Genomic DNA, 12,896 nt, shown 5'->3' on the forward strand with positions numbered 1-12,896 from the left:
AATACAAATACATGTTTGTATTTACTGGCCAAACAGGCCCAAGGGTAGGAACAACCAAGAACATTGTCCTGATCTTTGCTGGCTGTGTGAATGAAATGTGTCTCCTGCAAAGATTTTGTGAAATGGAAAATCATCTCTGTTTGGGTTGACTTGTTGTGTGGGATTCCGCAGCCCAGGCAGTTTTCTGACAGCATCTGGCTCATTTTCCCTTGCCCACTACAGGTCACCTGAAGCATGTATTCAGCAGTGCTGATCCTGAGGTGAGTGAGAAAGGAACATTTCATGTTCCTGGTGTTTAAGAATTGTAGAGTGAGCTAAGAGCTTGGCCAGTAGCCGTAGAGTGTAGAGGGCCAGCTAGGAAGGCCAAAAAAAATCCATTTTCATGCCTGCAACAAAATAACAGAGGCATAGATAGATATTTAGTCATTTCCATCTCAGAGCTTTGAAGAACTACAAAGCCAGTTTTAAAAGCAAAAAAAAAAAAAAAAAAAAAAAAAAAAAGAGCCCTGTCCCGCCATCTGTTCATCCGCAGACAACACAGTCCAGGAGCAGGAATGTGTAGAAGAGAGAGTTCAGTGTCTGAAAACAATCTTCACGCCTCTTCTCCCCACCCAATCCTTAGAGCAAGTCTTAAAGGTGCAAAACTTACTATTCAGCATAAACAGAACAATACGATTGGGGATCAAAGCATCATATAGTCAACCTAGGACATTGATGTATGCAGCAACTGAAATGATATTAACGAGAACTTATTAGAGTGAGATTCATCTATCTATCTATCTATCTGTCTATCTGTCTATCTATCTATCTATCTATCTATCTATCTATCTATCTATCTATCTATCTATCTATCTATCTATGTTTCTATGCTATGTTATGCTATGCTATGCTATGCTATGCTATGCAACATTTACATAACTGAGTCTTACTGGCTCTGGTCCAAAGCAGTTGGAGGTGCAAAGCACCAGGTGCTAAAGCATCCCTTTCAAGAAAGGCTTAGGGACATCTTCCATTGACCAGTTCTGAGCTGGCAGAGATGGTTCCCCCTTCTGATATGGTTGCTTTTTCTCCTCAGAACTGTTTTCCTCCTCCAGCCTCTTCTTCCCAGAAACCCCTAGTTAATTCTTTAGTTTTTTGCCTTTGGTAGTGAGGTGGAAGTATTCCATGTTTTAGGTGCTGAAGAGAAAACCAGAAGTGTCTCTCACAAGGAGTGAGCTTACCCACGAAACCACCTGCAGAGCCAGGATGGAGCTTTGTGACAGGGCGGGGTGTCAGTTGCTACTGAAAGACAAACAGGACATGTCAGAAGCAGAGGGAGGACCTCACCAGAGCCTTGAGAAATGCCACACCTTCCCTGTAAGCTGCCTGAGAGGCTGTTGGGTCTTCAGTCCTAGGTGGCCCCTGATTGTAGGGCCAGGGTCACTTTGGAATCTGTGCCTCCCTGGCACAGGCAGAGAATGGCCCAGCACAGCAGCAGCACAGTGCTTTGGGAATGTGTGAGCCCATCAGTCTTTGAGTCTTGGCCCACGAAGGTCACATGGGAAGTTGAAACCCATCTTCTCTTGCTTTCTGTGCAGCTCCTTCTAGAGAAAGAGCAGGAGCAGACTGCTTCATCAGAGATGCCATGCCAGACTCAGGCAGAGCTGTTCCCAGCCCGAGAGCAGGAAGAGCAGCTCAGGCAGCAGATGGAAGAGCCACAAGAGAATGGCCAGGTAAGCCTGAGTAGCCAGGTGACAGAGAAAAGGGCAGGAAGAGGGGCATAAACCAGAGCTCTTGGGACTGAGGAGGCCAGGAGTCCCACAGGCACTGGAAGCACAGAGCCTTGGAATCTGCAGAGAACAGCACCGGGACGCAAGGGTTACATTGGAAGCAGATGTGGGTAGGGAAGCAGAAAGAAGTGGCTGAATAAATGTGATTTGGAGGCTGCAGGAGGTAAAAGCTGAGCCTGATGACAGCTCCCAGTCACTTGCCCTGCACTTGTGTGTACAGAACATCAAGGCAGAGCCACAAGCAGAGCTGCCCGAAGCTCAGAGTGCCATCATGGCAGTGAAGAGGAGGAACAAGGATGGCATGAGCGGAATTCAAAAGATGAATCTCAATCAGCACAGGGGCGATCAGCAAAACCAGGTGAGGGAAAGAATGGCAACCATTTCACTCATGAAACAGAGTCCACTCCCTTGTTCACAGAACATCAAGGAATACCTGCAGGAAGAGCTGCAGAAAACTGAAGCTAGGATCAAGGCATTGGAGAAGAGGCTGGAGGAAGAAATGAAAATCATTACAGAGAAAGTTAATCCCCTCCCTCAGGCTTCAGAAAATCAAGTGAGTGAAAGAGGGATAGCCACTGCAGTCAGCAAACTGGTGGTTTCTGCCCTTCTTGCCTTTCCAGGGCAGAGCAGCAGGGAGGGGGGTGATGCCTCTCAGTGCCATCCTGCTGTGGTCTGTATCACAGCTGCTCTGAAGGACATTTCCCGGGGCTGCTGAATAGCCTTTTTTCTTGAGGTGTTTTTACAGGGGAACATGGTGATCCAGATGGAGGATTGAAACAAGCTGTCTGTATCCCTTGTCAATCTGTTCTTTCCCTTTCCTCAGAGTCAGTGACTCTTGGCTTCAGGGACAAGCTGTGGTCTCTGACTGCTTTGTTCTGTTTGATTTCAGGTGCAAGTGTTGACATCTCACCAGGCAGCCTGTGAAGTCTTCCAGCGAATGTCTGGCAATGAGCTGCCCCAAGTTTGGAGTGAGGCACAGGTACCATCCCCACCAGAAGTGCTACAGGTTGAGCATGATCTGAAGATGGTGCAGGAAAAGAGGACACAGTGGGAGGAGACAGAACATTTGAACAAGGAGCCAAAAGGGTGTCTGCAGGCCTTGAAGGGGGAAAGGAATCCTTGAGAGGAAGTGGAATGGTGACTGTGGCAGTCATCTTTCTGAAAATCCGTGAAAACCAAACATGAATCTGGCCACGAACCCGAGTAGAACTAGCCTTTGGTTTTGACCCATCCAGTTTGAGAAGTGGACATCCAAGTAATCCATTTTAAGAGCCCTGCATGTGGCTGACAGCACCTTCCTATGGGCTTGCATTTCAAAAAGGGATCTCAGGGCAATCTCTGCCAGCCACCTTTCTGACATAAACTCATTTCTTGTCCCAGATCTCCACGGGCTCTGTCACCAAACCTCCAGCAGCAGCAGCAGCATTGTCTAAAGGAGCCTTTGCTCCCCGACCTGAGAAGTGGAGCCAGGGCAGTTTGTTCACCTCCCGCACTGACCCAGCTGCTGCTCAGCAACAGGAGACCGAGGGTGACTCCCTGGAGCTGCTGAGTACGTCTGCTGTATTTCTTGTCTGAGGGACAGTGCAGTGTGTGCACGTGTCAGCACAGCCATACCAAATGTTTCTCCTGAGTTTGGTATCACGGGGTCATTTTGGACTCCCCAGGGGAACTGCAGTAGAAAATCAGTCTCTGTGCTGGCCACCTGTGCTCAGAGCTGTCTGCCTGGTTGTTGTTGTTGTTACCCAGGTGACCACAAATGGCTCAGAGCTCCAGGCACTGGGGCTGCCTTTTGTATCTCCTGGAAGCTGGAATCTCTTCTTTAAGTCAGCATCTTGCATTTTGTTTCCCTCAGGGACATTGGTGAACCCCATGGAAAATCCCATCATGAAATACACTGAGCTGGAATATATTGGCAGCGGGTGAGTCCAACTGCAGGCACTTCTACACCACCATGGGCCAGGTGTTTTTCTGGTGGAATGTCTATCCAGCGTGAAGTCAGGCCAGCTGCAAACATGTTGAGACACTGGGGATTGATTGTCCCATCTCTCAGTGCCGCTGAGAATTGGTGAGTGGGCTCAGAAGGCATTTTCAGAGACATCTCCATGCTGCCGAGGTCTTGCCTGCATCATGGAACAGGACCTGGAATATCTCCTTGTCACTCAAGTGTGGAAAAGTTCTGTGTTGATTTCCTTAGCATTTTTGGATGTCTCTAAAGCATTCTGCCCCACTAATGAAAAAAGAAGAAACTTGCTTTACTGAAAGCAAAGCCTACCCCCAATCAAAGCTGTGAAACAGCAGTTCTCAGGAACATTTCTTTCCCATGGGTTTGCTGAAGGAAATCTTTAGTGGTCAGGATAGGAACCATATGGTTTAGAATTGAAACCCAAGATTAAAGAAGAAGCTATCTTTAGGAGCTGAGGCAGTAAACCCCAGTGCCTCAGGGACAGGCCCAGTGCCCATGTGCTTGAGAGGAAAATGCATCATCTGCCTTCTGGCAGAGCCCCACTGTATCCTGCAGGTTTTAGGCATTTACAGCAGAGATCTCCTGTGTGGGCTGGCTTTCAGTGCACAATCTAAATGGCCTCTCCTTTCTCTGCTTCTGTTTTGTTTCTAGGACTTTTGGAGATGTTTGTAGAGCACTCGACAATGCCACAGGAGGAGAGGTAAATGTCATCAGCCCCTGCAGGTTCTGCTGCTCTTGAGGGACTTTTCCCTCTGCTGGTGGGAGCTGTGGCTGGAGCTTTGCATAGAGCTGTGCTGAAAAGGCACAAGAAGCACAGACTGGGGCCAGCCCATGAAATACATTTGGGACTTTGTCCTCCTCAGCTGCCGGAAGGAAGGCACAGAGGGCAGCGGTTCCTTTCGGAGAAGGAGGCGCTCACTCGCTCTCCATTGCTGAAACAAAGGTGGTGCCTTAGGGCACCTCACTGCTCTTTGGGGCTACAGCTTCAGAGTCCTGAATCTCATTTCTGGCTGCCAGCAAATACCTCTGAAAGTTACTGGTAGCTCCCTAGCCACCTGCAGTGCTGCACTTGGGAACTGCACCTAGGGAGAGATCTGCAAGGTGTCCCTAAAAGCCCTAAGCCCTGCCCATAGCCCAAGATGTATCGACAGAGTTTTAAGGCATGGATTACTTCTTCTGAATCCTAGAAAGAGCAGCAGAGAGTGTGGTCAGAGGTTTTTGGGTGATACTTGAGACACCACTGTTACCAAGTGGACAAGGCAAAACATCAGTGGCCCCACATGTCCTGTAACTGGCCCCAAGGGAGCAGAGAAATGGGCTGTTGGAATGTCAGTCCCTACTTACTGCAGTGCCTAATCTCAAGGCAGTTTGGCACAGCTCAGCTGTGTCTTTGCAAAATCACTCGCTCCATGTGCAGTGTGGTCTTGTGCCACCAACTTCTCAAATTACTGATTTTCAATGTCATTTTAGGTGGCCATAAAGAAAATGAATCTTCAAGCACTGAGGAAGAAGGAACTAAAAGTCAATGAACTCATGGTCATGAAAATGAATAGGAATCCACAGGTGCTCAACTGTTTAGACAGGTGAGTTTTCTTTTGTCTCATGAACTTTGTTCATAACTAACAAACATGCAAGGTTAAAGCTGGTTTTGGTCAGTGGCAGAAAATAGAGCTGTAATTATTGTTTGATTATTATTGCTCTTTTCATCCCAGTGGATGGGAAGAGAGTGCATGTTGTCTGCATGAGTCTTCCCTAGGACATGGTATTTGAAAATTATTCAAAAATTTCGATCAGTCATATCTTACTAAACCAATTGCCTCTGTATTCACAGCCACCACTTTGTTTTGGGGCTTGATGTTTTTTCAAGTGTCTTTTTACATCCGGATGAAGTAAGAAGGATTTCCCTTGGATTGTTGCCACTGTTTTCCATTGCTGTGCATGCCAGGAAGCCTAGGTGCTTTTTTCCAGAAGCAATATGCTTCTGGAAAAGCATATGTGACAGGTTTTTTATCTGGGCTTTTACTAAACTGCGCTTTTTGCTTGCTGGCCATCTAAGACATCTCCTTTTTCACAGCTGGGCCTTTCTCCTTGAGACTGCACAGATTGCAAACAATGCACAGCCAAGAGGCAATGTCTATTCATTTTTTTCTGGCCTTGTCTCAAAGAAAACTGAAAACAAGAATCAACCCCTGTCTTCTCCAAACAGCAACATAGCCATGTATGTTCTTCTCCATGCCCTTGTTTCCTTCTTTCAGCTACCTTCTGGGTGAGGAACTCTGGCTGGTTATGGAGTACATGAATGGAGGCACTCTGAGCGACATCATCAGCAAGACTTGCCTGTCTGAAGATGAGACAGGAGCCATCAGTCGGGAGGTCAGCAATCCCATCTGTGCTGCCAAGCCCTAGGGCAAGATTGTCTGGGAAACAGGGGCTCAGACCTGGAGCGATTTCCTGTGCCAAGCTTTGTTTCTGTGTTGCTGGTATGCTATGGGAAAGAAAAAGGCCTCAGGTGAAAGGCCTGCCAGTGCTCCTGCACTCCCTAAACTCAGTGCCAGTACTCTTATCTCCTGTTGAAGCTCTTTCCTTCAGGAAGGTGACTGATGTGATACCTCCAAGTCTGTGCTGAGACCAGCAATAAAACCTTTGTCATGTGGCCTCCCACTCTTCCCTTTTGTGTGAAGTGATCCTTCCCTTTGGTGTGAAGTGTCCCTCCCACCAAAGGGAGGGACTTCTTCTTTGGCAAAACCCCTCCTTTGTCCTCTGCATGGTAAAAGCATGTCCAGTGCAGCAGTAGTCATCCTGGCTGGTTTGCAGGGGACAGTCTACAAGAGCAGGTGCTAGGTACTCTTTCAAAAGCTGACATGCCTTTCCTTAGAAAGGTCCTGCTCTGCAAGTGTTGGAGCAGCAAGCTCTTCCTCTCAGTGGCACTGTGTTCTGCCATTACTCTCCATTTCCCAGGAAAAGGGATCTTTTAGATTCTTTGTTTCCTTTCTTGTGTGATGAAGTCACACCACTAATTTTTGCCCTCCTATTTCTGTTTTCTCTCTCAGTGCCTGCGAGGACTGGATTTTCTCCACTCAAACCATGTGATCCACCAAGATGTGAAGAGTGGCAACATCCTTCTCAGAACCGATGGCTCTGTCAAGCTGGGTCAGTATATTCTTGGTCAGGTGCAGCATTCCAGGGATTTGGGTGTGGGGCTGCTTTGAGTGACTGCCAGCTCCCCAAAAATGATGCTGGTGGCAGTGCAGGGACACCTGCTGTGAGCTGAGGGCACATTTGCAACAAGCACAGAGGTATAAGGAACCCCAAGAAGTCAAGAGTGGCGTTTCTGTCCCTTCCAGGCAGAGGAAGCTACAATCTACATCTTTAGGTAAATAAAGTCCACTGCTGTGAGCAGCATTAAAAAACCTGGGTGTTTTTGGAAGTGGCCAATTCCATACTTCCTTGGCTAAAGCCCCAAGGAATCTGAGCAGTTCTCCAGGAGATTCAACTGTACATTCTTAGCCTAAGAGGGGGGAATTCTTTTGTTTAGTTTCATAACTGGAGCTGGCTTTCATGGTTTGTTGTTTTCTCCACAGCTGACTTTGGCCTCTTTGCTCAGCTCACCCCTGAGCAGAGCAGGCGGAGCTCCATGGCCAGCATTCCTGGGTGGATGGCTCCTGAAGTGCTGACAGGTCAACCATATGGCCCCAAAGTGGACATATGGTCTTTTGGAATCGTGGGCATTGAAATGGTGGAACAAGAAGTTCCTTACTGGAATGCCACTCCTGTCTTGGTAAGGTGCAAATACTCACTGATCCCGCTGTCTTTCTCACCCGTCCCATGTTCTGTGTTCCATTGGACAAAATCCCATTGCCATCTGCTGGCACCACTTCCACCAAGGTCCCCTTCTAACAATGTCCCTGCAGCACTTCAGCAGCTGCTCTAGTTTTGGTTGCATCTGAAAGGAAAGTGGCAGTTCAGAAACCTAACCAGTTCAGAAACCTGCCTATTTGGCATCCAGCCATGCTTAAGATTTGTCACTTGGTTTTTGAATACTGTTGGAGCTCTGTTTCTGAAGGACAGGAATTTTTCAGCGCAGAGGTTAGACATGTGATAAATATCCTTTGAAATGGAGGTTAGACCTTCCCAGTTTCAATTGTATAGAAAAAGTAAGAAAAAAGGAAAAAGCAAAAGCAAACAAAAAAGCAAACAAAAAAGAAAAACAGAAAGAAAAAGAAACTCAAAATTAATGCCCAAGCAGTTCTGCTTGCTTTTTCATATTTTAAACACAGCTCTCCTCCATTCTGTAGCATCTTTTCCAAATCCTGTGGGTCTTCGAAACTTTCAGGCTTTCAAGTCATCTGTACATTGTTTAGTCCTGTGTGTGGGTGGCCTCGATTAGTTCAGGATGTGTTTTTCTCTGATTGCAATTAGAATTGTACAGCAAACCCTTGGCTGTTTCTTGCTACTGTAACAATTTGCTGAGCTTGCAGCCAGATGCCTGGGCTGGGATCCAACGTGGGCAGTGGACACCGGTGCTGTGTTCCTTTACCACAGGAGCAGGGCCATCCCTGGCCTGCACAGTTCTAATGACAGTGAGGACTCCAGCTCCCCACCATGTCCAGTGGCTGAGCACAGTTGCAGAGGGACAGGATAAAACCCCCTTTGTGACCTCTGGTGGTGTGGGAAAAGGAAAGAAAGCCGCATAAATTATTTCTACTCAAGCGGAGTGTGTTTGCTGTTTTAGACCTTGGCATTTTCCTCTGGGTTGAAGAGGATAATAACAAAGTCTCTTTGGTCATCAATTTCAGTGCCACGAGCACAGAGTTTATCATTACAGTGGTGGGCATTTTTATGGAGACTCCAAGGCCTCTTGCCATTGTTATTTTTGTCCATTGTGGATGGATTCTGCAAGTTGAGGTTTGAATAGTTCCAAGTCTGTGTCTTATGTTTCTAAATACCATCTTGCAAAAGCAGAATGAGCTCTCTCCCTCTGGCTTGTCAGCACGTTAGAACTTGGTTCTGCATGAACCACATTGGAAAATGTTCAGCCCATGTCTTGCCAATCTACACTGTAATTCCTTGGCCTGAGGAGTATCAGAAAGACCTGCTGAGCTCCATGAACACTGTCAGCTGCATGGAAGTGAGCATCCTTGGCTTTGCTGAAGAAACTGGAGCTCAGCTTCTCTTGAGCAGAAGAAAAGCTGGAATCATCAGGTGTTTCCAGAGGCCTGTGTGCCCAGAGGGACTGAGTTCCGGGGAGCAGCTGGATGTTTCTGCACATCATGGAAGGGGGTTGCCAGACAGCTCAAGCCTTAGCACAGGCAAACACTCCCCAACTCTTCTCAGGCAACATTTGCTTTGGGTTTCAAGTGTTCCCACTTGTCTGTCTGTGAAGATGCCCCTAAAACCACAACGCAAGCCTGTCTCAGAACTGGTGTTACATTTCCAGAAATGAAGAGAAGCAGCCCAAACCCAACCAAGTTGCTAACACACTGGTTTTTAGAGACGAACTTAATGCCTTGTGCAGTGTCTTCTCACTGGGAAACATGCCTGAAACCTGGGCATGAGGGTGGAAAGGCCACAGAGTCTCTTCTGTTTCTTGTGCAGTGTTGCTGAAACCCTCAGTGACCGCGTCTCTTTCATAGCCCAAGCCACGTTCTCCATGTCACCAAGCCAGAGCCTGGTGAGGGGGAGAGCCTGCCAAAAGCTCCTGTTTGTTCCGTGGCACTTTCTGGGATGGGCCTACCATTAATGTATTGACTTGAGTAGGCAAATGAGCAGAGGGTGACCACAGGGATGGAACCTCTCCTTCTGATTTGACCATGAAAAGTTTTTCTTTTCCACGTAAGGAAAGCTAAAATTGTCAGACTGCTGAGAGACAGAGCTGCAGGTGGCTCCTGTGTGCCCAAGCAGGCATTTTCATCCCAGTACATTTGCGCGTGCATCTTAACGTGTCTGTGCGGAATTTGAGATTTAAATGTTTGTTTTCTTACCTGAGGAATACCTGGTGGATTCCCTTTCTTCCAATTACCAGTGTTTTCACGAACAAAGCAAAAAGCTTGATGAGTTTTGTTTTATGGCAACTGTGCTTAAGGGAGTAAGAAGCACTGCAGAGATACCTTTAATGTCCTAATCCTTGGAAAGAGTAGAGTTAGTTCAGCAAAGTCCCTCTTCCAAATAGCCTGTCATCCTGGTGTGAATCCTCAGGGAAGGAAATGTGCTTTTGATGATGTAGTTCCCACTAACTAAAGGTCAGTCAATGAAATCAGCTGCCAAGGCAAGATATGCTGAATGCTGGAAAAGCTGTGGCTGCATCGGGGTTTGGGTTTTTGGTTGGTAAAGGAAAGTCATCTCTGGGTCTCTGCCAGGGCAGAAACTGCCACTGCAGAGTGGAGCTTAACCAATGGGATCTGGGAGAGCAGTTACAGATGGGAAAGAAGCAGGTGGAGCCTGGTGTTTCCTTTTTCTCTAGCCTCAACTCCTGATAGCCACAGGAGGCAGACAAAAGCTGTGGCAGCCCAACCTATTTTCATCTTGCCTGCGAGACTTCCTGAGCTGCTGCCTGCAGAGAGATGAGGCGCGGCGCTGGTCTGCCAAGGAGCTCCTGCAGGTAAAATGTGAAGGGGCTGCAGGTGAAACAGGGTCTGAGGAATGGGCTCCTGTTCCACTGAAGTGTAAGGCATCAGATCAGCCCCCTTCCTCCTCACCTCCACTCTTGGTGCTCTTCAAATGAAAATGGTGAAGAATCCTAGACTGGGCTGGGCTGCAGGGCTCTGTAAAGGTCCTCTGGTGCAAGTGTCCTGCAGTGAGCAAGGACAGCTTTACAGAGATCAGGTTTCTCAGCCCTTTGCCACCTGACCTGGAAACGATTCCAGGGATGGGGCACCTACAAGGTCTTGGGGCAACCTGTGCCAGGGTTGCACCATGGTCCAAGTAAGGATGTTCTTCCTTAGACCTACTCTGATTAGATGCCCTTTGTGTTTAAAACTATTTGTCCACATCCTATTGTAACTGGCCCTGTTAAAAAAGGTGCCCTCCACTTTCTTCAAAGTCACTCTGTAGTCTTGGAAAGTGGCAATAAATTCTCCCTGGGGCCTGTTTTTCACAAAACTGAAGAACTCCAACTCTCTCTGCATTTCCTGAGAATAGAGGTGCTCTGTTTTCTGACTGTTTCTTTTGCCCTCATTTGTAATTTGGTGGGGTCTTCAGTTTTATCTAATGGCAAAAATGTTGAATTAGAGCAATGCAGGGTACAGAGACATCAAATGATGGTGGGGGAACCCAAAGAAGCCAGTCCCAGCTGAGGGGTCAGAGATTTGGCTGTGGGCAGGAGGGGATGTGGGGGGCTCACTGTGAGCCTCTGAGGGGCCCTGGTTTGTGTCCCCCAGCCCACCCTCAGGGGTTTCTGGCACGCAAACAGGGACAGCTGGGAGGGACTTGTCCCAGCCCCATCTGCTGCCTGGCACGCTCAAGCAGAAGGGAACTGTCCCAGGGTCACTGCCAGCTTGTGTGGCAGAGAGGGAACTGCAGGGCCACTGGGCTGGCCCTGCTGGGAAGGAAGGTGCCACCCAGCACAGAAGGGGCAGGGCATGGAAAGGTAGACACTGCTTTCTGTCCCTGTGGAAATCAGCACAGTGCCTGTCTTTCAAAGATAGGGACCTATGGGAGTCATTGGAGTTTCCTGAAAGGAAGATACCTCAGGGACAGAGAGCACTATTTCTAGAGCACTGGCAGGGCAAAAATCCCAATAAGATAAGGAAACCAGAATAAATGGATGAATGGGATTCTGGGCCAGGTTTGCCTGTGATGGCAAGGTCCTGCACATGACGTCTGGGGAGCAGACGATCCCATCGCTCCTCTTTCTGTTTCTGTCTTAGAACCACAGCAATCCGGATTGACTCTGTGAAGCACTGAGCTTGGAAAGTAATGGTTCATTGTTTTTTGTTGTTTTTTTTTCCCATGGACAGCATCCATTTGTCACCTCAGCCAAGCCAGCGTCCACCCTGGTACCACTCATCCTCTCAGTGAAGAGGAGGAGAGACCTGCGAACAGTGTGATAATCACATCAGGACTATTCACTCCATAACCATCTTTGAGTAGGATTGGAGAGTAGGATTGGGGAGTAGGATTGTAGTGTAGGATTTAGAGTAGGATTATGAGGAGAGAAGAGAAAAGACTATCCACAATTCAGTGTGAATCAAGGAAAAGCCATTTATTGTGTTTCTAAACATAGTTTATATTTATTTCCTATCTTGGTCTATATAGTCACGCATTGTTTGGCTGCTTGCTGTGCTTTGTCCATGCATCTCTTGATTGGTAGCTCTCTTTTGTCCATGAGGCAAGCACACACCTTTTTTTTCTTAATCTAATTGGTAGATGCTGTAAGGATTATTTTATTTGGGTTGATACTCCTTTGTCTGTCAGCAACTCTTCTGCTCCTTCTTTCTTGTTGCAACATCGCCTTTTTATTTACAAAGATGAGTGCAGCTTTCTTAAAAACATGACCTAGTTCCAGAAGGCTGGTTAGTTTAGTTAGCTCCAGAAGGTTAGGTGGGTTCAATCAGTACCTGTTCATTTTTCTGTAAATAATACTCTACATGATTATAGAGTAGGATTGTAAATAAATAAAGTTTCTGAAACTTAAACTCATGTGGAAGATTCCTTTCTTTCTCACCCAATGAATAAGCTCAGCATTTCTTTCTGAGTCATCAGTTGCCTCTTAAAAGTGCAAATGGCTTCTACGGTCTTGTGAAAAGTACACTACATGATTAGCTCTTTGCAGATATTAAAATTAATACTATGTGGCTTATGTTGTATTAATTAGAAGTACTGTATTTTTTCTAAGTAGTCTGGAAAATATAGTTTTAAATTGTAACATAATGTTAAAATAGAAACGATGGGATGTAAGAGACTTCTTTAACTAGCTCAAGAAAGGGATGAGATAATCAAGAAATTCTTCCCCCAGAGATAGGAGCAACAAGACACCTAAAGCTCTAAGAGAGGGATTATTGCCTCCTTATTGGAAAAGACCGACTTTCTTCCACCTCCTTCCCGACTTTGAGGAGCCAACAGGATTAAGGGGGAGAAGTTGACAATAAGCAGAGTACACCATTTGTTTGAAAAGAATTTATGCATCATGTACAAGACTATGAATATGAAACAGGCTATTGCTTTTA

At 46.9% G+C, this 12,896-nt stretch overlaps 1 protein-coding gene and 2 long non-coding RNA genes across 3 annotated transcripts in view; all 3 read left to right on the forward strand.

Moving 5' to 3' along the window:
• LOC127061085 (uncharacterized) overlaps positions 1–1,706 on the forward strand; it is a 5,159-nt gene extending 3,453 nt beyond the window's left edge. Inside the window, exons 2-3 of the long non-coding RNA XR_007780535.1 lie at positions 223–260; positions 1,578–1,706. This is a non-coding gene — a long non-coding RNA (uncharacterized LOC127061085). The remainder of the gene's footprint in view (positions 1–222; positions 261–1,577) is intronic.
• A 484-nt stretch (positions 1,707–2,190) lies between these two features.
• LOC127061081 (uncharacterized) lies at positions 2,191–5,309 on the forward strand. Its single transcript, XR_007780531.1, has 4 exons — positions 2,191–2,322; positions 3,622–3,688; positions 4,384–4,432; positions 5,203–5,309. It is a non-coding gene; the product is annotated as an uncharacterized LOC127061081 (long non-coding RNA).
• A 307-nt stretch (positions 5,310–5,616) lies between these two features.
• On the forward strand, positions 5,617–12,369 carry LOC115485161 (serine/threonine-protein kinase PAK 3-like). The gene is made up of 6 exons (XM_050986961.1): positions 5,617–5,621; positions 5,988–6,105; positions 6,783–6,882; positions 7,314–7,510; positions 10,193–10,330; positions 11,688–12,369. Exons 1-6 carry the CDS (start codon positions 5,617–5,619, stop codon positions 11,775–11,777), a joined length of 648 nt encoding a protein of 215 aa, XP_050842918.1. The 3' UTR covers positions 11,778–12,369.
• Positions 12,370–12,896: the final 527 nt, after the last annotated feature.

The sequence above is a fragment of the Serinus canaria genome, chromosome Z (genome assembly GCF_022539315.1).
Source record: "Serinus canaria isolate serCan28SL12 chromosome Z, serCan2020, whole genome shotgun sequence".
NCBI classification, from domain to species: Eukaryota; Metazoa; Chordata; class Aves; order Passeriformes; family Fringillidae; genus Serinus; species Serinus canaria.

Excerpts from the sequence above, each read along its gene's own strand:
- LOC115485161 (XM_050986961.1), top strand. Across the intron at positions 6,106-6,782 it reads CAGGAGCCATCAGTCGGGAG|TGCCTGCGAGGACTGGATTT; the intron begins GTCAGCAATCCC and ends TTTCTCTCTCAG. Across the intron at positions 7,511-10,192 it reads GGAATGCCACTCCTGTCTTG|CCTCAACTCCTGATAGCCAC; the intron begins GTAAGGTGCAAA and ends CTTTTTCTCTAG.